This window comes from Hypomesus transpacificus, chromosome 14 (genome assembly GCF_021917145.1).
Source record: "Hypomesus transpacificus isolate Combined female chromosome 14, fHypTra1, whole genome shotgun sequence".
NCBI lineage: Eukaryota > Metazoa > Chordata > Actinopteri > Osmeriformes > Osmeridae > Hypomesus > Hypomesus transpacificus.
The window spans coordinates 2,529,332-2,554,313 of record NC_061073.1 but is presented as its reverse complement, the minus strand read 5'-3'; the positions used below and the strand labels follow the sequence as shown (position 1 = coordinate 2,554,313).

Genomic DNA, 24,982 nt, shown 5'->3' with positions numbered 1-24,982 from the left:
GGTACAGTCCTGCACTTTTTTTTTGTGGTTCATGTTGTTTTAATTTGTAACTTGTATAACTGCATGTTCTTATGGGTCTTCCCTTTTGGCACTTGTTTAGTTTTTTCACAATGTATGCTTCATGTTTTGGCTGCTTGCAATGTTTGGGACTACCTCGTTTTTATGATCAGTGACCTATGCTCTTTTATAAAGCTCTCTCTTGGAAGTCGCTTTGGATAAAATCGTCTGCTAAATGCATAAATGTAATGTAATGTATACACGTATGCATGACAAATACACTTATAGTTTGAGTGAACGTTTATAGTAAGCAAATCAGGGCACCTCATATACAGGAGAGTGGTTCGAAGTATAGTACAGTGACCTTTATCTTTAATAGTTAGCTGTTTGTGTATTCAAAGTAAATTTGCACTTTTCTTTCAGATTCCACCAAAATCACTAGAACATACTCATACATTAGCCCTTTGAGTGTGTGTGATCAGATGGTTTTAACCGCCCCCTCCTTATTTGAGCGTCACCTCAAAACAGAGCTGCGTTCAACATATGGCAAATGCTCCAACTTAAACCGTTGACCAACGCTCGGATGTTAATCAACTAACATATTATTATTTTTCATTTCCTTTCTTTTGCAAATTTGGTCTTTAGATAACCTCTGAAAGGTAAGTTTTGGGCCACGCCAAGCTGCGACCTAGGTTGCAAAACGTTTATCCATTTTCACAAAACGATACGTAGAGTCAGTGAACGCAGCCCGGATCGCAAGCTCGGTGTTTGACTATGCTACCCGACAAGGAAATCATGTGAGCCGGGAAATATGGCTACATGATCAAGGCATTGATATATTGTCTTTATCCTCTCCTCGAGACTAGAACAACATCTCATCCACGCGCTCTTGTCACAGGTTACTCCAATTCCAAAAGGCATTTTATAAATAGGTTAAAATAACACGCTAGTTTAAAGCTAAATCCAGGATGTTAGTTTATAGTTAAGTGAATAATATTTTGTAACCCGAGCTATTCGCTATCTAAAATAATCGTTGGCTTTGTAACAGCATCCAACCATTAGTTAATAAATCCTCAAGTGCACGTGTTGATATGTTTAGGTGTTGAGTAGCTATTGTTTCACTTTGTGTCGAACGCGAATAGATGGATGTTGCCAACATCTGAATGATGCAGTTCCTCTACGAATATATCAAAACATTTAAACTATACAAACTTTAGGTAAAACAATTTAGCACTCTCTAACATTTCCTTGCACAAGTTCTTTCCAATTGACATTGTGAAGAGTACTTCTGTACCTGAGCTCATTCTCACATAGATCACCCGCATCCATTTGATAATGAACACCGAAAAGGACTTTTCGCCTTTGACACCCAACATCGTTAGAGCTCTGAATGACAAACTATACGAAAAGAGGAAGGTTGCTGCACTCGAGATAGAAAAGTAAGTCTTGTCTCTTGCGCATTTGATTAAGTTGAAAGCTGAAAAGGTTTTTTGTGTGTAGATTTGAAAGGACCATACTGCCTGTCACCTATGCTGTCCTGTTTATGTCAAATTACTATCTGCTACAAAGTCTTTGGTTGTTATTTTAAAACTCCTACAAGGATGACTTTCCATTAAACATGAACATGTCGTCAAGTTCCATACCCGGAGATTGCATGGGTGGACAGAACTCTTATCTCCTGAGAACTCATGTGACCATCTGCCATGACATAATGTTCTATGCTAACAGTAATGCCCAGAAATTCTGTGAAGGGGAAGCTACTTTGTTCACCCTCTCCGTGAATGGGTTGCTAAATGCGAATCTTAGGTTGCATTTCTGCCTGGAACAGTTTCTGTTTCGGTATTTAGGTGCCATTCTTGTCTAGTCATATGAGGTTGATTTGCGTGGGGCCTGTTGTCAATTACTGTCTAACCACCTCTTCTCTACCTGTGTATATACTCAATTTTATATGTAACATTCCACCCAGAATGTCAGTAAAAAAGAACATGATCAACTTGCATTAATTTAGGGTAGTTCTCCTAAACAGCTCTGGCTGTCTTGTTTCTTTCCCCAGGCTGGTGAGAGAGTTTGTGGCGCAGAATAACTCTACTCAGATCAGACATGTTATCCAGATCCTGGCCTCTGAGTTTGCCCTGTCCCAGCACCCTCACAGCCGCAAGGGAGGGCTCATTGGCCTGGCAGCCTGCTCAATCGCCCTGGGCAAGGTAGGCCCGTCTCAGTCCCATTCAGGTGTAACCAAGTTGAATTGGTTAAACTCACGTCTCAGTATAAACACTGCCCATCCACACTAAAGCTAGCTTTTCGGTGGTTTAGCTGGTAAAAGCGTTGTTTATGAGAGGAGCTCGTTGCATGCGTAAACTGAGTGCCCTGAGTTTGAACTAGGGGTGGGCGACAGAGGGAAGAAACGCTTGCTGACAAGCAATGCAATGACACCTGTGACACATTCACAGCTTCACATCAGAAGAAATGGGCCTGAATGTGCATTTTTATGTTTTTTTGTGTGTATACCCTCCCGTCCAACGTGTGTTGTTTGTGTGTTTAGTGTAGTGAGTTTACTTGCTATTTTCACATGTAAACGTGTTTGTGTGTGTGTGCAGGACTCGGGGCTGTACCTGAAGGAGCTGATTGAGCCAGTGCTCACATGTTTCAATGACTCAGACAGCCGTCTGCGCTACTACGCCTGCGAGGCTCTCTACAACATAGTGAAGGTGGCCAGAGGGGCTGTGCTGCCTCACTTCAACGTGCTCTTTGATGGACTTAGCAAGGTGAATGTTGTCAATAGATCTATAGAGGCGTGTGTGTTGTATATATTACATTTACATTTTGTTCATTTAGCTGACGTGAGCTCTACGCGACATCTTTTGAAGATGATGATTATCTTGATTGTTTTCGTTGTCGTCTTCCAGTTGGCGGCTGACCCAGATCCCAACGTGAAGAGTGGCTCGGAGCTCCTCGACAGACTCTTGAAGGTGAGCTATCTGAACCAGCAGGGCTGATTGACAGTATTTGCAAATAGTAATTGATCCAGGTCTGATGAAGTTACAGACAAAACAAAAAGAACTACAGATAAGTCACTCAATTGTGCCAGCTGTGAAGCAAATCAATGCACCTCAGTGACTTACATGTGATTTTATGTATGTTGATCAAGTCCTACGATTCAAAACACTGAATATCTCATCTGCTATATCCTACTGAAGCAAAATCTGATGGTCTTTCATCTAGCACAGGGTCTAGAATAGAACTGTACTGGAAAGTGCTATGTCAATATATTATCTGGGCCTGCATGGTCTGGGAGAAGGAATGCTCTACAATGTGTAGAAAAAATTATAAATGAAAAGTTTTTGGCAATTAGAGTAGTCCTGAATTGGCCACTTGTCAACATTATTATCCTCGCTGGAATAAAAGGGATCTGGATTACTGTTTAGTTATAGCTGCAAGGAAGTACCAATTACAGGAACACAAACACTACACACCTACATATACAATAATGTGTTTATATACAGTACATTATTCATCATATTCACACACAAACTTTAATATGCACATTCATTCATTGTGAAAAGCATTGGTAAAGTGAGACCATTTAACTGGACTTTTTCATGGTCTTTGTACAGTATGTTGATTTGTGTGGAACTAGATAAAGCTTGAGTGGGCAGCTAGATAAGACAGAAGATTATCTAACAGTCTGTGATACCTACTGGTTACATAGCTATAAATTAGTTACACAAAATTAGCTGTGTCATGTAGCAAATATTCCTGTTTTACAAAGCTGTGAGATATCAGGAACAAAATTGTCTCCGAATTGCATTGCAATTTATTAATTTGCGATTATGGGTTTTCTTACCTAATACACATTAGACCTTTTGAATCTTTTAATATTTGAACATCTTGTGCTGTTGAATCCATGTTTGTTTCCAGGACATTGTGACAGAGAGTAACAAGTTTGACTTGGTGGCCTTCGTGCCTCTGCTGCGTGAGAGGATCTACTCCAACAACCAGTACGCTCGCCAGTTCATCATCTCCTGGGTAAGAACATACAAGACTGGAATTACAAAATAAACAAAATGTTCTGTGTTTGTATCTAATCCGATCTCAAGTTTGTATAGAGATATGACTGTGGTTGCGTTCGAAGAAGAAAGCATGTTTCTCAGCTCTGCTAGTCCTTTTAATCCCTGGCTGGTCATCTCTCCCATGTCTAGATCCTGGTTCTAGAGTCTGTCCCAGACATCAACCTGCTGGATTACCTTCCTGAGATCCTGGATGGCCTTTTCCAGATCCTCGGAGACAACGGCAAGGAGATTCGAAGGACGTAAGATACTGCCATCTATTTCTCTATTCTTGTCTTTTATGTGCACAGACCAACAACTTGTATGACCACGATAACATTCCTGAGGGAACACTTTCCTAATTGTAAAAAAAATCATATCATACAAACAATATCTGGCAGATTCAATAGAACACTGATTGGTTGAAGCTTAAACAACATCCTTCCCTCTGTCCCACAAAACAGACAAACATGTATGTTTTGTGTTATGTATTTAAAACAACCAACTATGTTTTATGTGGTGAGCTGGTTTTTGTGAAAAGCCTTTAAAATAAGTTCAAATGACCACCAAATCCTAATTCAAATTGATACACAAACAAGGTGTATGATGTAGTACTGTACAATGTTGTGTGATGTATGATGCAGTACAGGAGCCCTACAAGGCTGTAACAGGTGTAGTAGCTGTGTACTGGAATATACCTCGTTTGTGCATTTATAGTTAAGTGTTGTGGTGGCCATTTGAATTCTCTATCCTTTGAGGCCTTTCACAAACCATAACTATGCACATAAAACCAGCTGCTGGTGTTCCTGATTGGCTGGTAGGTGGCATTTGAAGGCAGGGTATCTCGTGTTTAAAAAGTAGATTTTGTCATATTTGCCTAAATAAACGTCACATCTTAATAGCAACCAATACATCTAAAGGTCATCTGTGGGCGTCGCAGGACTGTAATAAACACTAGGAATCATTAAGACTGTTCCGAGACTGATGATTGGACCGGCTACCTGTCTGTCTGCCTAACTACCTGCACGCACTCTGGCCCTGCACTCAATACTGTAGTTTTGAGGGAGTCGCTTTGAAGAGAGGGTTTAGTATATTTTGGTTTGAATCGTGTCAAACAGAAGCTAAAATAGTCAGCGTTGCAAAACTTACCTAACCCAGCTTTAACTCAGTAGGCTATAACTCGAGACAGCTCTCAACTCGGCAGAAAACTAACCTCTGTATGCCTTTATCCCTTCTCAGCGTGAGAAAACAAGGTGTTGCGTGAGGCTAGCTAGCTACCACTCGGGCGACGCTCGGGCGACTCTTTTGACATGAGAAGAGTTCAACAAAACATCCAGCAGGTGATGGTAAACAGTCAAATTGACATTTTATCGCATAGTTTGGAGATGTTGAAGCGTGATATCTTATTGTCCCCGGATATATTGACAGCATTATGGTCAGTTTGGTGACCCTGGATCAAGTTAATATCCCCGTAAAAACAGCAGCGGCAAGTGTTTACTATGAGGATAAGTGCGGTCGGGTTTGGACAAGGGTAGCACACGGCTAATGTACCCGCGCCAGCGTCTTTTTACCGGCTGTAGTAAAGGATAAGCTAACTCAAAAATGTTTAACAATATTTAGCTCGAAAGGTAAGAAGTTAAAGCTTAACGTGAAATCAGTAAATCAGCTGAAAACGTGTTACAATCTTTTTATTAAATATTTGAAGTGGCATTTTATCAGAATGTTAGCTAAAAACCGGTCGGGATTGGACACAGTGAAGTTAATAACAACAACCAGTGTTGACAATTTTATCTACCGTGTTATTTATTTATTTTTGCAGTTTCAGTTGCTTTATTAAATTGAGTTAAATTAAGGTATCTAGTGGTATTGACATTGTTTCTAAAAGTATTTATCGTGGGATGAAATGAATTGCCACAAACCATGTAGCAAGAGATAACTACTTCAACTAACAAATTTAGCTCTTACAGTAATGCTAGAGCTAGCTGTCTGGCTAACCGTCGATCTTCTCTAATTCAACCAGAGGGCCTAATCGATGTAAATAAGTTGGCTGGCCAAAATAAATGGCGATAACTTGGCTTAAAAGTGACAAGTCCGGCAACAGGCAGATAATGGAATCAGTCTATCAATGCCAGTAAGTGTGAGTTGTTGGTAAGGTATTTTGACAGCTATGAGTTTGTTTAGGTGTCTTGTCATTCTTCGAAATGTTGTCCGTGGCAGGCAAGCTAGCAAACTAGCTAGCCAGCTAGGCTGGTGTGGCGGGCGCGGCTTCTTACTTTAAACAGTTCCGTCGTCGGTTTGATAATTCCCAGTCCGACCCTGTCTCTACCCCACACAGGTGTGAGGTGGTGTTGGGGGAGTTCCTGAAGGAGATCAAGAAAACTCCCTCCAGCGTGAAGTTTGCAGAGATGGCCAACATCCTGGTCATCCACTGCCAGGTGTCTGATGAGTCCAAACTAAGTAAGGGCCGCTTTCATGGTAGTAGTCACCCACAATGACATTGTGTATCTTTCTGTCTGCTACTTTTGCTCATACTGTTACTCATTGGTCTTATGCCCTTGCCTTTCCCTCTTCCCTAGCCAATGACCTGATCCAGCTGACAGCTATGACATGGATGAGGGAGTTCATTCAGCTGGCAGGCAGGGTGGTTTTGCCCTACTCCTCTGGCATCCTGACTGCTGTTCTCCCCTGCCTCTCCTACGACGACCGCAAGAAGAGTATCCTTCTCTCTCAGACATTTCTCTCCATTCACATACTCCATATTAGCTGCTGGAGGTTGTAATGCGGAGGAGTAAAAACAGTATTTTTAATTGAATTTATACTTTTTTAGGTACAACATGGGCTGCAACAAACATTTGAGGCTTTTCAGTTTTCGGGTTTAGATGGTTTCAGAGCAGTGTTATCACTCATTGCATATGATTCAGGTTGTGGTTCTTAACCACTTCTGTCCAGGCACCAAGGAAGCTGCCAGTGCCTGCAACCACAGTCTGATGAAGCTGGTGACCCCAGAGGATGATGAAGATGAAGAGGAAGGAGTAAGCACTCCTCCGAAACAGGACAGCCCACCCAAGACAGAGGCAGACGGCAACGGTGAGTGTTTTTCTCTAATTGGGGTGTGCTTGCCTTGGGCCAGCACAAACCATTGTTCTCTCTCATATATATTATTATTATTTTCCCACCCCTAAGGATTCCTCAATATTTGGACTACATAAACAACGTCTGTGTCCAAATGTTCGTCTTGGTATCGATTGCGTTGTTTCTATTCCACTTACCCAACATTTCAAGCATTCCATTCTGATAGGCTTACTTACAACTCAAGAATACGTTTCATTAGGGCTGTCCCCAACTAAGATTTTCTTTGGTCGACCAAGACTCGACTAAAACGTCTGAAAATCGACTTATCGAAATTTGAAACACCTTTTTTTCCCCGAAAAGAAACCTTACAAACAGTTTCCCGATCTGACTCAATGGCTGCTGGACATTGCAGATTCAGCCGCTAATAGCCTACTAATAATAAGACTCGTATCACCAGTCCTGTTGTAACCGAATGCCGATGGTATTTAGTATCTCTTAAAATGTACCACAAATTAAAAATATTGTTTGTTTAACATGCAAATCATCAGAGCACGCGTATCACAGCCTGAAAACTTGCAGCATGCAAACTTACGTAGAAGCTGAGTGGGGAACGGTGCAACAGAGAAAGATTTTGTTGTCTTGGCCGGAGAAGATAATGTCATTCGATTTGGATGTGATTCTTATAATAGGTATATTCATTTTTTAACCCAGCGCCTTAGCATGAGCGAAGTAGGGCTAGGCCAACTTAAGTTTTACAGGTGGTAGGCTACATAATATTCGACGTCAAACTATGAAAAATAAACCGTTGTTGCCAGAGTTTGCATTCAAAGTTTTTCTAGTACCCTGTACTTTGTAAATGTACTTTAATGAAATGCTGCCATACCACAAAAAAATCTTAGTTGACCAAGAGCATATCGACCAGAAAATCGACTAGTCGACTGAGTGTGGACAGCCCTACATTTCATTTAGCTTACTGTGTGCGGTGAATAGCATAACAGAGATGTGGTTTTAGTAGCCTAGCAGAGTTGGGGGAAGATTAGAGCAGTGGTAAATAAAATAGTCTGCATCTAAGGGTGTGTTCACACTTGGCAGGTTTGGTTCAATGAAAACGGACTTTGATGCGATTGCTCTGTCAGGACTACAGGCTATAATAAAAAAGTTTGGTACGAGTTCGGTACAATGGGGGGAAAAGCAAAACAAAAATGCAGAAGCAGGGCTCCAGACTACCTACTGTACATGCAAGTCTTAGCTAAATGTATGATGCGCTTGTCGATCAGTCCTCCTACACCACGACACGATAGGCTACTAGCTGAGCAACAGCGCAAACACAGGCAGGAATACAGTAGCAGCAACGCCGGCCCTGGTCCCTTACATATATAAACAAAACACAGACGTTGATGGAGCGCGAGTTGTCAGCTGCACCCTCCGTTTCACTAACGACTGATGGTTGGACTTCTCGTGCTACCGAAAGCTACAACACGGTGACTGCTCATTTTATTGACTGATTGGGAAATGAAAGCGTCAGTTCTTTACACACGGCCCCTGTATGAGCAGCACACAAGCACTCACCTAGCTGAGAAGCTACAGAAGGTCGTGGCAGAGTAGAAACTAGAGAGGCCTGGAAATTTGGAATTTATTAGGTGTGTACAACATCAGCACACGTTAGCAACAACTCATAGATACTACGCTCTGGATAAAAGCGTCTGCTAGACTAAATGCACGTTCTAGTAAGACAGCAATATTAGCGAGCCCTCAGCATTAGTACCGCAGCTAAAAGTCTAGGAAAGTTGAGGCTATTTTTCGCTATACTTACACTACGAACATTCATATTTAGCACTAGCGTTGCATAGGCTACGTCTTTAGTGCTGCTGCTGCTAGCTATCTCTGACTCACTCAGGAACAGCTCGGCTACACAGGTGGCGGTGCCAATCAGTTTCAGAGCTAAGGCGGGGCTACAGATTGTCCCTAAAGAACACGAATATCTTACAGTAGTTCCGCATTACATTAATTAATTTGCACGCGAGTTTTATTAATTTTTATACCGTGTATTCTCCGTGCAATTTCACGAGCCGAACCGTGATGCCCGTACCGTACGGTTCGGTACGAATACATGTACCGTTCCACCCCTAGAGAGCAGTAGCCTATAGAAACTAGCATAGAGTTTTAGCCTAATTTCGTGTTGATGTGCACAAGCCACAGTCCAATTTATTGTTCAGGGAGCAAACATTAGAGAGCAGGATAAACGGGACAGCAAGCAGAGATCGTAGCTTCTAGCTTAGAAGCTTCAGACTAATAGGCTACACTTCTCTCATTTTTGCAATACTTGGACCGTACCCTGTCAGTAAATAAAGAATAACTTTTTTGCCAGGATAGCTGGATCTATCAGGGCCTTGAATGTTTGAGACAATTTCAATAGCTCTTTCTATAGACCTACTGATCGCAAACTATAGTTTTAGTATCCACCAATTTGCCTTACATACATTGATTGTTAATTTTCATTGGTGATTTTATCGGCTAATGATTCGTTAAACCCATGTTTGAGTACATGCAAAAATGCTTTTATTAGTTACGTTTATCTGCTTTGCAAAACAGCTTATTTGCAATCGTAAATTATTGTGGCCGCTCTAAAATAATGGGACATAAGAATTGTGCTTATACCAATGTCTACACACAAATGTACGTCATATAATAAAATTATTGTTATCATTTGGCACATGTGTATATTCTATACATAAACTATACATATTAGGTATATATATAGAAACTAGCATAGAGTTTTAGCCCCATTTCGTGTTGATGTGCACAAGCCACAGTCCAATTTATTGTTCAGGGAGCAAACATTAGAGAGCAGGATAAATGGGACAGCAAGCAGAGATCTATATATATTATATATAGATATATATATTTATACGTTATATATTCAACTTTGTCTGAATAACAGAAGACTCGCAAACGGGAGCCCTTGAAACATCTGCTGATACAATAGAGAATCTCAGCCTTGGAATGCAAGAAACTCAAAATAGCCTTAAATTAGCTTTTCCCAGTGGGATTTTGAAAAAAAAATACAGCAGAGATATAGATATAAACAGATATATAATAATATATATATATATATTTATGATTTTTTTTTTTGACATGTTAACACTAGAAGTGAGAGGGGTTAAAGCTCAAATCAGAGGAATTAATCTGGTCAAAACCTGTCTTGTTGAAAGTGGTAGTCGGCTTTAGGGGTGTTTTTTAAGTCATTAGAGGTTCAATTTGGGACACAGTGTGTGTAGCATGTAGAGTCAATTGATGCAAATTAGATGAACATCTTGCATTGGCCGGGAATGGAACCCGGGATGTTATATATTGCAATAATTGCTATAGACTAATGCAAGTACCCATTAGGTATGTCCAACCTTTGTCTTCAGGTTCCCCAGTGTGGATGGATGGCCGAGCAGTCTAAGGCGCTGCGTTCAGGTCGCAGTCTCCTTTGGAGGTGTGGGTTCAAATCCCACTTCTGACAATACTTTTATGTTCAGATTATGGAATTTATTTAAGGCTACATAAAGACCATTGCCTCCATAGTAATGTGTCTGTAGTAAGATATAAAATAGCATTCAATGTGAATTCAGTGATAGAATTCCCACCACCCAGGAGGCCAGGGCTCCAATACATTTCTTTTATGTAGCTAGTTGTGTGTGTTCCGGCTATCTAGTAAAAGTTGACAACTAACTAATAGTTTGGCAGTTGATTTGAGTATACAGCTGGCAAGGTTTCCTGCAGAAAATGTGTTAGTTAAGGTGGTAGGGTGGGGTTTGCTGTTGGGGGGCAGGAATGGATTTATTTTTTTTACGACGTAGTTAAGGCGGCAGGCATGTGTTGCTTAGGCTGCCGCCTTAACTGAAAAGTGCTGCAGGAAACCCTGCAGCTGGAGACTGCTGGGGTGTCCACACGCACAATTTGCAATTTCTGTAGAAATGTTACCCTCTCTTATTACAATTGTTATTACAGTTATGGTTGTGTATTGTGAGTGATATTCACAAAACAAGTGTTTTAAAAGAGTATCATGCATTGGCCGGGAATCGAACCCGGGCCTCCCGCGTGGCAGGCGAGAATTCTACCACTGAACCACCAATGCCTAGATTCTTGAAATTTTTATCCTGGCGAGTTCAAAATAAGTGGAAAGAAGTAACTATGAAGGAGTGAGGAGCAGTAGTCGTGGGAAACCCTGCAGCTGGAGACTGCTGGGGTGTCCACTCGCACAATTTGCAATTTCTCTAAAAATGGTACCCTCTCAATACAATTCTTATTACAGTTATGGTTATGTATTTTGAGTGATATTCACAAAACAAGTGTTGAAAAAAAAGAGTATCATGCATTGGCCGGGAATCGAACCCGGGCCTCCCGCGTGGCAGGCGAGAATTCTACCACTGAACCACCAATGCTTAGATTCCTGATATTTTTACCCTGGCGAATTCAAAATAAGTGGGAAGAAGTAACTAAGAAGGAGTGAGGAGCAGTAGTCGTGGGAAAGGAGGAGAGGTAGGAGGAGGGGTGGTTGTTGGAAAAGGGGAATTGTCTTCAGTGTATTTTTTTAGGGAGGAGTTAGAAACAGAGCTGGTATCTTTGTGTAAAGCTGGTTGGGATGATTGCATGGTCCTGCAGTTATATTAGATCTCAAGTATTACTAAGGATAGGCGCGCTCTGCTTCCAAAATAAATAAAAGGTGATTTTGTGTGCGAGTGAAAAAAAACTAGTAACTTAAAGTAGAAAAAACCGCACTCTCAAGCTTGCTCGTTTCTTTTTTTGACCAGTTTATTAAGATGACAGACGCGTTTCGGCCTAAGCCAGAGTGCGGTTTTTTCTACTTTAAGATATTAGATCTCAACCCTTTCATTTTGATGAATGGAGTCTTTATTCATATAAACAAAGATTGTATTGTAATCCAAACATGTACAGCGCCTGGGTGAGTAGGATATTTGCTCTTTGTGCTTCCAAAGTAGTTTTTACGAAAGAATTGTTTATATTAAACCCTTTAGACAAGAAGTTGGCCATCTGTTGTCTTTAAAATGGTTTGATCATTACAGAATAGCTAACTAACAATGAGACTCCTACAGTCAAGGGCGAAATAGTCAATCAAACATTGGGGGGGACAACTGTGGGACTTTCTGTGTTGCCGCATATACAATTATTATTATTTTTTATCAAAATTAAATAAAAGTCAAAGTCCGAAAGTTTGTCATTGTACAACATTTACATTTATTCATTTAGCAGACGCTTTTATCCAAAGCAACTTCCAAGAGAGAGCTTTACAAAGTGCATAGATCACTGATAATAACAACAAGATCAACAACAAGAACCCAAAACATTGCGAGTAGCCAAAAACATGAAGCACATATTGTGAACAACCAAAATAAGAACCATAAGAGCATGTAGGAAAGAACCATAAGAGGATGTAGTTAAACAAGTTACAATTTAAACAACATGAACCGCTATAAGTGCAAGTGTACCTGTGGAAAAACAAGCACTATTAAAACAATATATCACAGCGAGTATTTTTTTGTTTTTACTCAGTTAGCACTAACCACAAGCAAGAGTCATTGTGATCCTTGAGGAAACTAACAATCGGGTCAAGCAAAACCATTCCTAAGTACTGTTGTACTTCTGGAACAAGTGCGTCTTGAGCCTTTTCTTGAAGGTGGAAAGACGTGTCTCTGATGGAGGTGGGGAGTTGATTCCACCACTGGGGGGCCAGACAGGAGAAGAGCTTGTGTTGGGATGGGGCGGTCTTGAGCGGTGGGACCACTAGGCGGTTGTCTGAAGAAGACCGTAGGTGGCGGGTGGGGGTGTAAGGCTGCAGGAAAGACTTGATGTAGTCGTGTACAGTCCCGTTCACTGCTCGGAAGGTCAGTACCAGGGTCTTGAATCTGATACGGGCCGTGACAACACAAGGCCTTTTATTCCATCTGATCTTCAAACCAACATATACTCAGTAATGATTCTAGCATTGGCACAGACTACTAGCGAAACTAAATCTGCACTAATTCTACTATTGGAAATTCACCTAGTCGTTATCTAAGGCAGTGGTTCCCAAACTTTTCTGGCTCACGGCACCCCTAAACATATCTCTCTCCATCCACGGCACCCCTATTTTTTACTTGCTTACTCTCAACCTCCTTTGTGTCATATTTGTACTTTATGCCATTTGATTTAGGCTATAACTGCTTTTATTATAGGCATTACATTGAGAAGGTAAGGTTTATTGTAGGCATTACATTGAGAAGGTAAGGGTTATCTCACCTCACAGACAGGCCTTCAAACACTGTAGCAACATGTCCACAGACAGGCCTACTAACACCATAGCATCATGTCCACAGACAGGCCTACTAACACCATAGCAACATGTCCACAGACAGGCCTACTAACACCATAGCAACATGTCCACAGACAGGCCTACTAACACCATAGCAACATGTCTACAGACAGGCCTACTAACACCGTAGAAACATGTCTACAGACAGGCCTACTAACACCGCAGCAACATGTCAACAGACAGGCCTTCAAACACTGTAGCAACATGTCCACAGACAGGCCTACTAACACCATAGCAACATGTCCACAGACAGGCCTACTAACACCATAGCAACATGTCCACAGACAGGCCTACTAACACCATAGCAACATGTCCACAGACAGGCCTACTAACTAGGGTGACCAGACGTCCGGATTTCATCTGGACAGTCCAGTTTTCCAGCCCTTTGTCCGGACCACTGTTGCATGTCCTCCTTTTCGCCCTTTTGTCCTCCTTTTTTACCCTTCCTGCCCACCGTCGCAATTTACCACTCGTGTAGGCTTTCAGATGCCAAAAAGAAAGACCTCCTTCAAACCTACATGGAGTTCAGAACTCCACTTTGCCATCAAGAGCAGCAAAGATCAATATCATGCCTTCTGTAAGCTCTGTTGCATTGATATAGACGTTGATTAGTAGGGGGAAAGGGGCTTTAGAGCGGCATGCCTGCACTACGCAACGGCACAAGGATAATGCTAGTTCTGCGGGGCACTACAACAGCGGATGATAAAACAACCGCTAGTGAGCTGACCATATTATATATTTTTATTTCTAGTACAATTGAAATTGTTTGGGGAATGTTACTGTCTTATTTTCTTATTTATCTTTTAACTAAACTTGTCTCACCAAAGACAACAGAAAATCAGTGCACTTGTATTGAATTTGTATTAAAATACAAATGTTGACCTAGGCCTACTAAAATGACTAATGTTATTGTCTTAGTTTAATACTGATGCCCCCCCTCCCCCAACAACTGTTGGGGATTGTCCTCCTTTTTGACCCTTTGTCCTCCTTTTTGGACCCAAGTGTCCTCCTTTTCAGGGTCATGCTTCTGGTCACCCTACTACTGACACCGTAGCAACATGTCCACAGACAGGCCTTCTAACACCGTAGCAACATGTCCACAGACAGAGTTAGACAGTACGTACTGCGTGTGCGACCATTTTTATAACAGAATTATGAGTAGCTGCAACTGGAATGCACTTAGTGTTAAATCTTTTATTAGTGAATGGAAATAAGAGAAAAACAAAAAATTATTATTGCAGTAAAGTGATGGTTTGCATAAATGAAAGCGATCTAGGATAAGAAGTCGGGACAGTTTTGATTATCGTAACATTAGAAGGGATGAGAGAGGAAATGTTGTGACTTAGGAAATGTATAGTTTATCCCCAAATTAAACCACACTCACCTTTATTCCATATTCGTGTGACAAAAGGATATTTTAGGCAGAATGCTTTGTCAGTTACTAAGTTACTTGTTAATACAGCTAAGATAGTGAATGACATTGTCTTGACGATTAGTCAATTAATCGTTCTAATAATCGTTAGATTAGTGGATTTATAAAAATGTATAAATGTTGTTACAACCCAACCCTAACCCTACCCTACAGTACTAAAGTACGGAAAATAAAAAAGTAGCTCTCCCCGTCGGGGAATTGAACCCCGGTCTCCCGCGTGACAGGCGGGGATACTGACCACTATACTAACGAGGAGCTGTTAGGAATGATAAAATGTTAAGCTATTATTTGTAAGTAAATATATATATATATTATATATTATATATATATATTACTATATATTAGTACATATAAATAAACATAAAATTACATTTTACAGTTTTTCACAATTGTAAAAAAAATTATCTTGAAACAAGTCACCATTTTCTCAAACCTGTAAACACAAAAACAAATCTTCAAACTCAATTCCCAAAACCTCTGAATATTCTGACAAAATCAAAACACTCGCCCCTAAACCATTTAACCCAGGGGTGTCAAACTCATTTTAGTTAAGGGGCCACATACTGCCCACTTTGATCTCAAGTGGTCCAGTAAAATCATAGCATAATAACGAATACATAACAACAGTATGTATTGATGTTTAAATCATTGGTGAACATTTTTGATGATGAACCTTATTTTAAGGTCTTTCTACAATAAACTAAAAACATAAAGACCAAAAACTCAGACATCAGCCCACTGTTTATCTGCCTGGGCTCTCTTCTGTTGATTCCCTTGCTTTGTGACGCGTTTTACCTCAAACGCGTCAACACAGATCATTGATCTGAAAGCATTGTTTGATTTTGATTACAGGTTGTCAAAATCAAACAATGCTTTCAGATCATAAACACAGCAAATCAACATATAAACAGTATGGAGCAATCATTAGACACAACACCAACAAATTTAGAACACACCATCCAGGGCATGTAGTTGTATGTAAAGAAAGTGTTGTTTATGTCTATACAGTTTAGCAAAAAATAAAATCTTACAGTAACCATCAAAACTTTGTATATGGTATATGGATTTTGGTCATAGACCTTCCACTGCCACGCAGAGAAAAACTCTTCAATTGGGTTGAGAAAAGGGCTGTATGCTGGAAGGCAAACATTTACAGTAAAAATTGCTGGTTGATGTTGAACTATTCTCGTATACGGACACCACGCGGAAATTTGACATTTTCTTAAACCACCAAGTGTGAAAATGTTTGAGTCATTGTGTTTTACTGATGACAACTGTGTTGTAGTTGTGTTTACTGTTTGCTGCCTTTGTTTACAATTTTGCAGGACAAGTGCAGCACAAGTGCATCACAGTGCAAATGTTTTTAGTGACTGAGAATGTGTTTAGAGTTTTGCCAAAAGAGTAAATCCATTTGTCTGATTCGACGAATGGGTTTAAGCCACTGAACATTTGATTCAGAGAATAAGGTTTTGTGTTTTAGCAATTGTGAAAAACTGTAAAGGCACACAAACAGCATGTCTGTTCATATAATGTAGTTTTCCAATCAACGGATCGATTCCCCGCTGTGCCAAATGACGTTGTGTCCTTGGGCAAGGCACTTCACCCTACTTGCCTCGGGGGGAATGTCCCTGTACTAACTGTAAGTCGCTCTGGATAAGAGCGTCTGCTAAATGACTAAATGTAAATGCAACAGTATTTTCTATAAACTGCATCAAGGGTTAAAAGCAGTGTCTTGGGAAAGAGACAGTTTCTCTTTGAATCGTATAGTTGATGACAATTTAAACGTTTAATGTCCATTGACATAAATACATAATTATATATTTATTTCCTGCACCTATAGTTGGGAAATTACCCCACGGTAAGAATGATGCATGAAAATCGACATTGTTGAGAGGTGGAGCATCTGAGCATTGGTGGTTCAGTGGTAGAATTCTCGCCTGCCACGCGGGAGGCCCGGGTTCGATTCCCGGCCAATGCATGAGACTTTTTTTAAACTTGATTTGTGGATATACCACATAAACATAGCTGTAGTAACAATTGTAACTGGGGAAATACGGACATCAACTGCTAAACTAGGGTGAATTCAGGTAATCTGGGACATTGGGTAATGTAATGTGGGACACCTAAACTCCAGGGCGTTTTCTTCTCTGCTATGACAATGTATAGTCCACTGAATTTTGACTCTAGGTTTAGCATGAAGGTTATGTGACTGAAATCACAAAACGTGATGGTGTGGTGTCACAGAAAGGGTCAGAGCACTAGTTAATCAGGAAGCTCCGATGAGAAAATGCATGCAAAAAATGTCCCAGTTACCTGAATTCACCCTATAAATTGAGACATAGAAAAAGAGTTGCAACCCTGATAAGCTTATCAACTAACGTGCTTCGGAAATACTGAAAATGAATGGCGTTGAACCATACAACATTTGGGACTATTGGTCAGCCCATGACATGCATTAGTCAATTACAATTTAATTCTATGGTAGTGTTGCAACTCTCTTTTTTTAATGGCTCTGGCTACTAGTTACCTATAAGTTGGCTAATTACCTTCAACTAGTACAACTACAGCCATTACTATGGAGTTATCGGACATCCTGACATAAATCCTTCACCAAACCAAGGCCTGCTGCATAGCAGAATTCTACCACTGAACCACCAATCCTTAGATTCCTAAATACTCAGAGACGTAAACAGGGTTCATGTCACCACTTAGTCAGCAACCTATTCAGTATTTTGTCAAGATGCAGAACCAGTCAGGATGGCCGAGCGGTCTAAGGCGCTGCGTTCAGGTCGCAGTCTCCTCTGGAGGCGTGGGTTCGAATCCCACTTCTGACAGTTATTTTCTTTAACTACAAAACCATAAATAGTGCACAGTGTAGGTGATAAAATGGGTGGCACACACAATTCCTGGAATTATAGATAGGGCACAGTGCCTGCGATGATGTTGTTGACACACAAAAATGTGTGGAATTATAGAACGAGTGCCCATGATGCAGCTGGAGATGACAGTTCTTCACAGTGGCTTTGGTCCCCACATTTCTCAGATCACAATTAAAGTTCTCTGTCATCTCTGAAGTATTTGTTCAACCTAATATTTTCTAGTCACTTATGCACATCATAAAATAAAGCATAATTTACAACAAACACATTAATACAAATGATAATGTAGCCATAATTTGTCTGCAGTTAGTGTGATGATCAAAATGGTATTGGTATTCTGTTTCAGATTCCTGTCATTTAGAGATTGAAAACAAAAATGTCTCATGCATTGGCCGGGAATCGAACCCGGGCCTCCCGCGTGGCAGGCGAGAATTCTACCACTGAACCACCAATGCTCAGATGTCTAAATAGGTAGCATTTCAGTTTTTTAAACAGAAACGCATGTAGGGCAGCTTAGAAGGCCACTAGGATAGCACATTTTGGTGCATTTGAGGACCGATCCAAGCTCATTTGTGACGGTTCAGGTTTTAAGCACCCTGCACGTCCTGGAAAGGGCAGCTGCAGTCCCAATCAAACATACAAATTATAAGAATGAAATTCGAGACGTACTTTTACACTCCACAGGGGCCAGTTGTTCAGAAGTGATTTGATTGGATTTCGGCTTTTGGATTGGATCAAATGCATGGCCAATGCATGTCTATGTTTTGTTGTTTTATTTATTATTATATTTATTTATTTAACCAAGAGAGTCCCATTGAGATTTTAAAAACATTTTCAAGGGAGACCTGGTCAAGACTAGCCTGGGTGCCAGTCAAACTTAACCCTGCCCACACAAAAATTTGGAAGTTGGGTCGTTCGGGAGAAAACTATGTCCGAACAAGAGCTGTTCTGACCAATCAAATTGTCAGGGCGGGCTTTATACGATGATGGACAGATGATCAACAGTAACGTAATCAAAAGAGCGCTTGGGTTGAATTTGTTTTCAACAAACAACATACTATGTTGCTCTGATTGGTTGTAGGGCTATCCAATTGAGGGAAGAGGCATTTTTTTACGGGTTTGGTTGAAACACCCCTCATACTCACAGCCCAACGGAGCGGTATCAGACTCAAATTCTGACTAGAATTATAAGTATGACAACGTCAGGCTAGGCCAAGACAGGCAGCAACATAAAAACACATTGTTACAGACAAAAGAACACAGATAGAGACAAGTAAAAAAATAACTAAAAGTTAAGAGTCAGTTACATAACCTGGTTCATTTAAAACATTTACATTTTTGGGAACCTGCCTCTATTAATTTTATTTTAAATTTAAAAGCAGTAAGTGGTATCAGTTCTTTGAGTTTTAAATCATTATGCAACATCCTGCTCAACATTCCATGATAATGGTGCACAAAGCATAAAAGCCCCTTTTCCCATTTCAGTTCTGGCATTTAGGACAAAGTGTATGCCAATATGTTATTTGTACATTTCATCATGTAGGTGTCCGCTAGAGCATTTTACTAGAATTAGCCGAGGATTTTTATTTTGTATCTTTCCTGTCTGGTTTCAGATGTGTTAAACGCGTCACAGGAGTCTGTTGGTTTTAGTAACATCTGCTTCTTTACTCCTACAAGGTAAGTATTTGCTTAATCAGATTTGTCATTGTCCGGCCTTTGTCAATGTCAGGTTTGGCACTCATTTGTGAACTGACCTTTTTATGTCAGTAAGTATGTAAGCTAGCATTCAAGATGTATTCCTTTTGAATGAACCCATTAGTTGGATATCAAGCAATTAACTTATTTTTGGGGCTGTTTTTTCCCTTTGAGGCCAAGAAAGATGCTACAAAAGCCCTTATATCGCTCCACTGTTGCCACGGTGACCCCTCGCCAGGGTTTGACGAGTACCACTGTCCATCTCCAACTCTCTCATAAGTACTACATAGATGTTAACGGTTAAAGCCCTACCCTACTGCTCATAGATTACTATCCTAGTGCTAATTGCCCCTCTAGTATGCTTCCCCAGTGTTGTGTGGTGCCTTTGTGAAGTGAGATGGCAGAGTCCTATCTACCTTGAGGGCTGAAGGGGTTTCCCGACATAAGCTTTTATATTTTGTATTTAATTTAGTAAATTATGGTTTTTCCATTCCAAATGAGAGGACATTACCAGACCATGTTTCACTGCTTCCCAAGTTTCTGCATACTGCCCTTAACTGACCGCAAATTATCACTCCTCATAAATCAAATATAAATGAAATGTAATACAGCTATCCTAATACAGCTTCAACTTCGGGCCTGCAGATACATCCATGTAACTGACAGATGGTGACTCATACCTAGCCAAGGTCAACACTACACCTGAATCCCACATTAACTGGACATTTTTGTTGATTTATGATGACTTCAGATGGGTCTGACCCAACTCTACTCAATTTCCCCCAGACAGGAAATAGAGTCATATGTAAACCTTCAAATAAAGTTCCTCTCGGCATGGATCATTTGCTTAAACGATCAGTACACCGACCCGGCTTTGTCGATTCTTCTCTCTCTCCTTCCCACATTCTCTTTCTGTCCTATCCGTTTCTCTCTCTTCCTCCCTCCATCTCCCCCCAGTGTGGAGCGCTCCCAGGTCAGTCTGGACCTGGATGGTATTGTCCAGGTGTTGGACAGACACCTGCATGATTCTTCAACTGGCATGATGACCCGTATTTCTGTGCTAAAATGGCTCTACCACCTGTACATCAAGACACCACGCAAGGTTAGCATCTCCTGATATAATCTCTACCACCTCAGGGTTAGTATGTCTTGATATTATTTCTACTACTTCAGGGTTAGTGTCTAAATAGTAACTACCACCTCAAGGTTAATAGCTCTAGTCATTGTAAGGGGAATGCCAGTTTCTCCACTGGACTGTGTTCAAATGTGTGCCTGCTTGTTATTCTACAATGTTCTTTTTCTGTGATTGGATTACTTTTGAATATTATCATAGCAAAAATGTAGTTTATAATGATATACTCTGTAAGATAATCCTTCACACCTCCTATACAACCCCTTGTTTGATAAGTTGTGGCATGGACAGAACAAGCATTTCTCAATTTCATCCATCTGTCTGTTTTTACAATGTAGATGTTCCGGCATACAGACAGCCTGTTTCCCATGTTGCTGAAGACTCTCTCCGATGAGTCTGATGAGGTTAGTACAGTACAACAGACCATTTGAGTGCAAAGCTCTGAGGCTCTGATTTGTTTTGTGGGTTGCTTTTTACAACTCTCAATTTTACTTCAAATATTGTTTTGATTACTTAATGACTTTTTCATTGGAATGCCCCCTTACACAATGTTCTTTATGCTACCGGACCTCGTCCCCAGGTGATTCTGAAAGATCTGGAGGTGCTGGCAGAGATTGCCTCTTCTCCTGCCGGCCAGACCGACGTGACAGGGTCATGTGACAGCAAACTGGAGCTGCAGGTTCCAGGAGGGGGCAAGGCTGGGCAGCAGCCAACAGGGGAGTAGAGAGACTGGGTCGCAAGCAAGAAAGGAAACAGTCTGGATCCTTTTAAAACAGACTGATTAAAAGGGTAGTGGACTGATACGGGTCTCCAGGGCGGCCTGTGTGCACATGTGCATCATCTCAACAGAAAGATTGCTGGTTTGAATCCCAAGACAGCCTACACAGCCAATTTTAAAATGTTACTTTATCACTAAAGATTATGTTTATATGAAATGATATGTCAACACAAGTAACAAATTTGACATTTTCTGTGTACCAAAAATGAAGCAGCTACATTGGCATCTGAGGGATTGGCATCACAGAGTTAGAAATGATAACTTGAGCCATGTCCGCCTTCTTCCCTGTTCTGCAGACTCTTCTCCCTCCACCCCCAGCATGAACTCCTACTTTTACAAGTTCATGATCAACCTGCTGAAGCGCTTCAGTTTGGAGAGGAAGCTGCTGGAGAACCGAGGCGCCTTCATCATCAGGTAGATACGCACAACGAGACATCACCACACACTGAATGTGAAGTTAGCTGAGTGGGTTCTGAAAGGGGTCTTGCATTGTAATGAAATGATCAATAGTAATGTGTTCAATTAGCAGACACTTTTATCCAATCTGACTACTCCTTTGTAATTTAAGTACTTATCAGTTATCCTCACAACACAAGAAGTTGTGTGTGTGACTGCATAAATGATCTACCTTTCGGTCTCTCCAGGCAGCTGTGCCTTCTGCTGCACGCCGAGAACATCTTCCATTCCATGGCTGACATCTTGCTGAAGGAGGAGGACCTGAAGTTTGCCTCCACCATGGTGCAGACCCTCAACACCATCCTGCTCACCTCAGCCGAGCTCTTCCAGCTACGCAACCAGCTCAAGGACCTGCGCACACAGGTCACCACACACACCCTGCCCAGAGTGGTGCAACTATGTACATTACCAATATGGGATTGCGGGATTTCCCTCAATGCCGGCCTCAACAGTGTCCATAATTATTGACAATGTGTTTATTAAACCATTGCGTTCGGACCGAATGCACTGATTGGACGGGCTGTTTAACTGTTTTCCTCCAGTAGTCAGGCTGTGTTTGAAAGGAGGGGGTGGGATATTTTCGTTTGGATTACTTTCAAACTCAAGCCAAAATTGCTAGTTTTGCTAAATGTACCTACCCGGCCTTTTAAGATGTTTGATGTGTGTAGTGATGTTGTGAGTGTCGCCCCCTGCAGGAGAGCTGTGCGTTGTTCTGCTGTCTGTACCGTTCCTGGTGTCACAACCCTGTTGCCACGGTTTCCCTCTGCTTCCTGACACAGAACTATAAACACGCTTATGATCTTATCCAGAAGTTGTATCCTTCCTCGTCTGGACTCCTAACATGTTTCCAAATTCCTTTAAGAAAAAAATCCTTCTGTGACTGTTTGTATTTTCCCCTTTATTATGTTAAATCTAATTTCACCCATGTTTAAGTAGATGTAGACCATGCAGTGTTCCTTGACAGTGGTGTGTGTAGTGGAGACCTAGAGGTGACTGTTGATTTCCTAATGGAGGTGGATAAGCTGGTGCAGCTGATAGAAAGCCCCATTTTCACCTGTGAGTCTTACTGTCGCACATACCCTTTTCTTTTAAATCTCTACCAAACACACAACGCACAAACACACAACGCACAGATGCCTTGGTCCACGTTAAAAAGAATGTGGCGTTCACTGGTGTGTAATGCCTCAAGCTGTCATTGATGCCATTAGGACATCCCCCTATGGACATTTACGTTTAACTGTGTTATCCCTGTGTAAGTCCCCTAATCCTGACGTTCACCCCCCCCTTCTCACCCTGGCCCAGACCTGCGTCTGCAGCTGCTCGACGTGGAGAACAACCCCTACCTGATCAAGGCTCTGTACGGCCTCCTGATGCTCCTGCCCCAGAGCCAGGCCTTCCAGCTGCTCTCCCATCGTCTGCGCTGCGTCCCCAACCCCGAACTCATGAGGAGCGTGTACGTACAACACACAAGCACTTGGTCTGATATACTGTGTTAGTCCTGAATAAGACAAGACACATTGGCTAAACGAAACAGTCCTAATAGAGTCAACACCCTTCCTCACATTTTCATGACGGGCGTTTAAAGGCTGCTAAATTACCTAAATGAATTAATGTCTGTCTGTGTCTGTAGGGATGAGTCAAAATATGTTGAAGCCAAGCCAGTAATGTCCAAGCGTGCGCAGCAGGCCCACATGGACTACAGAGAGCTGCTGCAACACTTTGACCGCGTCCAGAGCAAACACTTGGAGGTCCGACACCAGCGATCGGGGCGGGCAGAACAAGGCGACAGGAAACTGCTATGATGTCATCAACACCAACCCTGAGCCCCTGAGGCCGGGGTGTGAGTTACTCGGTTGAGAGCCGCCCGCCCGCCCCCCCTCCCCATTCCAACGCATGCAGATCGGGACACAAACACATACTCAAGTTATAGAAACCAAGTTGTAGGGCACTGGCTTGCATAGGCAGGACAGGAGAGGGAAGCTCTATTTTCTACAACAGGTTTCAGGCATACTCTACTTTGAAGGATGTTCAATTGTGTTCTTTTTTTCTTTTACATTTACGGCAGTTGTTTTTTCTTTTTTTTCTTTCTTTTTCAAGTGCTTTGTGTTTGAGATGTTGTTAATGAGATACTGAGTTGTGTAAATGTGCGCACATTAAGACACACACAACTGCTGCAATTGCACAGCATGCACACCTGTATGTTTATCCTGGCACTCTAGCCTTGAAATAGCCCTGCTTCTTCTTAAATGTAGATCAGAGAACCTTGACATCTGCAACAAAGTTGTTGAACCATATTAGCTAAAGAAAAGAAGAGATGCTGCCCCTAACAACGGCAAACTTGTGGTTACCCTGTCTCGGCTTCATATTAATGTATCTTTAAATTCCATTGTGGTCTTAGCTTCTATCTGCCTGTCCTCTCTCCCCTCCCTCCCTTAAATTCAAGCCTCTTTCCATATCTTTTATTTCACCCATCCCTCACTATCCCACCTTCCTGTAAGTGCAGTGCAAGGTAAAGCTTACAGAATTGTTTGTCCTCTCCTTAAGGTAAAGAAGCTCTGAACTTAACCACTTGAAAACATGCTCCTCAACACAGCTTGGCCGGTCAGTAACAACAGACCGATGTCTTTCCAATGACAGTAGGAGAGAAGGAGGCCTCTTTAGATTGAAACAAAATCCATGAACTCATTGTGCATCTGAGCAGCCAGTCAACTCCCTCAGTGGCTGCTGTGCAGCCAGCTTGTAGTCTCTCATTTCTTCCCTCATCTGCTTCCTGTAATGCCTTGTGTAGAAAAACTAAGGAGTTAGGAGTAATCTCAAATAAAGTGGACCATGTTGAAAACTGACTGTGTCTATTCCAATGTCTATTTATTTTAGTGTCTGTGGTGCCAGTGTCACACACAACCAATTTTTTCTGTGTTTCGTAAGTCTGTCTCATACTTTAAAGTGTACTGTCAACGAATATACTCTGTTGAGGATGGTTATTATTTGATTCTCGACTTCTTCATCCTGGAATCTCAATGAGGAGGGTGTGGCCGGGCCGGGCATGGGCTCGACATGGCCCGAAATGCCGAAAACTCCCTAAAAGGTTTCCCATTCATTCTCAATGGTAGTCCTATACCACTACGGATGTAATATTC

General features: G+C 41.4%; 1 protein-coding gene and 6 non-coding genes across 9 annotated transcripts; 3 read left to right on the top strand and 4 right to left on the bottom strand.

Moving 5' to 3' along the window:
• The first annotated feature begins 779 nt into the window (after positions 1 to 779).
• On the top strand, positions 780 to 24,688 carry vac14 (vac14 homolog (S. cerevisiae)). 3 transcript variants are annotated; one of them, XM_047033971.1, is made up of 20 exons: positions 780 to 895; positions 1,312 to 1,436; positions 2,051 to 2,201; positions 2,595 to 2,762; positions 2,904 to 2,966; positions 3,916 to 4,023; positions 4,197 to 4,306; positions 6,379 to 6,500; positions 6,620 to 6,757; positions 6,993 to 7,130; positions 19,398 to 19,461; positions 20,437 to 20,581; positions 20,950 to 21,015; positions 21,192 to 21,327; positions 21,686 to 21,803; positions 22,034 to 22,208; positions 22,541 to 22,659; positions 22,822 to 22,901; positions 23,148 to 23,298; positions 23,476 to 24,688. In XM_047033971.1, the coding sequence occupies exons 2-20, from the start codon at positions 1,333 to 1,335 to the stop codon at positions 23,645 to 23,647; spliced, it is 2,328 nt and encodes a 775-aa protein (XP_046889927.1). In that variant the 5' UTR covers positions 780 to 895; positions 1,312 to 1,332; the 3' UTR covers positions 23,648 to 24,688. The 3 variants fall into 3 exon arrangements, with proteins under 3 accessions (XP_046889927.1, XP_046889925.1, XP_046889926.1); XM_047033969.1 differs by having other exon boundaries at positions 1,140 to 1,436; XM_047033970.1 differs by having other exon boundaries at positions 780 to 1,214.
• trnag-gcc lies at positions 11,168 to 11,238 on the bottom strand. The gene has a single exon. It is a non-coding gene; the product is annotated as a tRNA-Gly (tRNA).
• trnag-gcc lies at positions 11,475 to 11,545 on the bottom strand. The gene has a single exon. It is a non-coding gene; the product is annotated as a tRNA-Gly (tRNA).
• Positions 15,089 to 15,160, bottom strand: trnad-guc. The gene has a single exon. It is a non-coding gene; the product is annotated as a tRNA-Asp (tRNA).
• On the top strand, positions 16,813 to 16,883 carry trnag-gcc. Its single transcript has one exon. It is a non-coding gene; the product is annotated as a tRNA-Gly (tRNA).
• Positions 17,657 to 17,739, top strand: trnal-cag. The gene has a single exon. It is a non-coding gene; the product is annotated as a tRNA-Leu (tRNA).
• On the bottom strand, positions 18,169 to 18,239 carry trnag-gcc. Its single transcript has one exon. It is a non-coding gene; the product is annotated as a tRNA-Gly (tRNA).
• Positions 24,689 to 24,982: the final 294 nt, after the last annotated feature.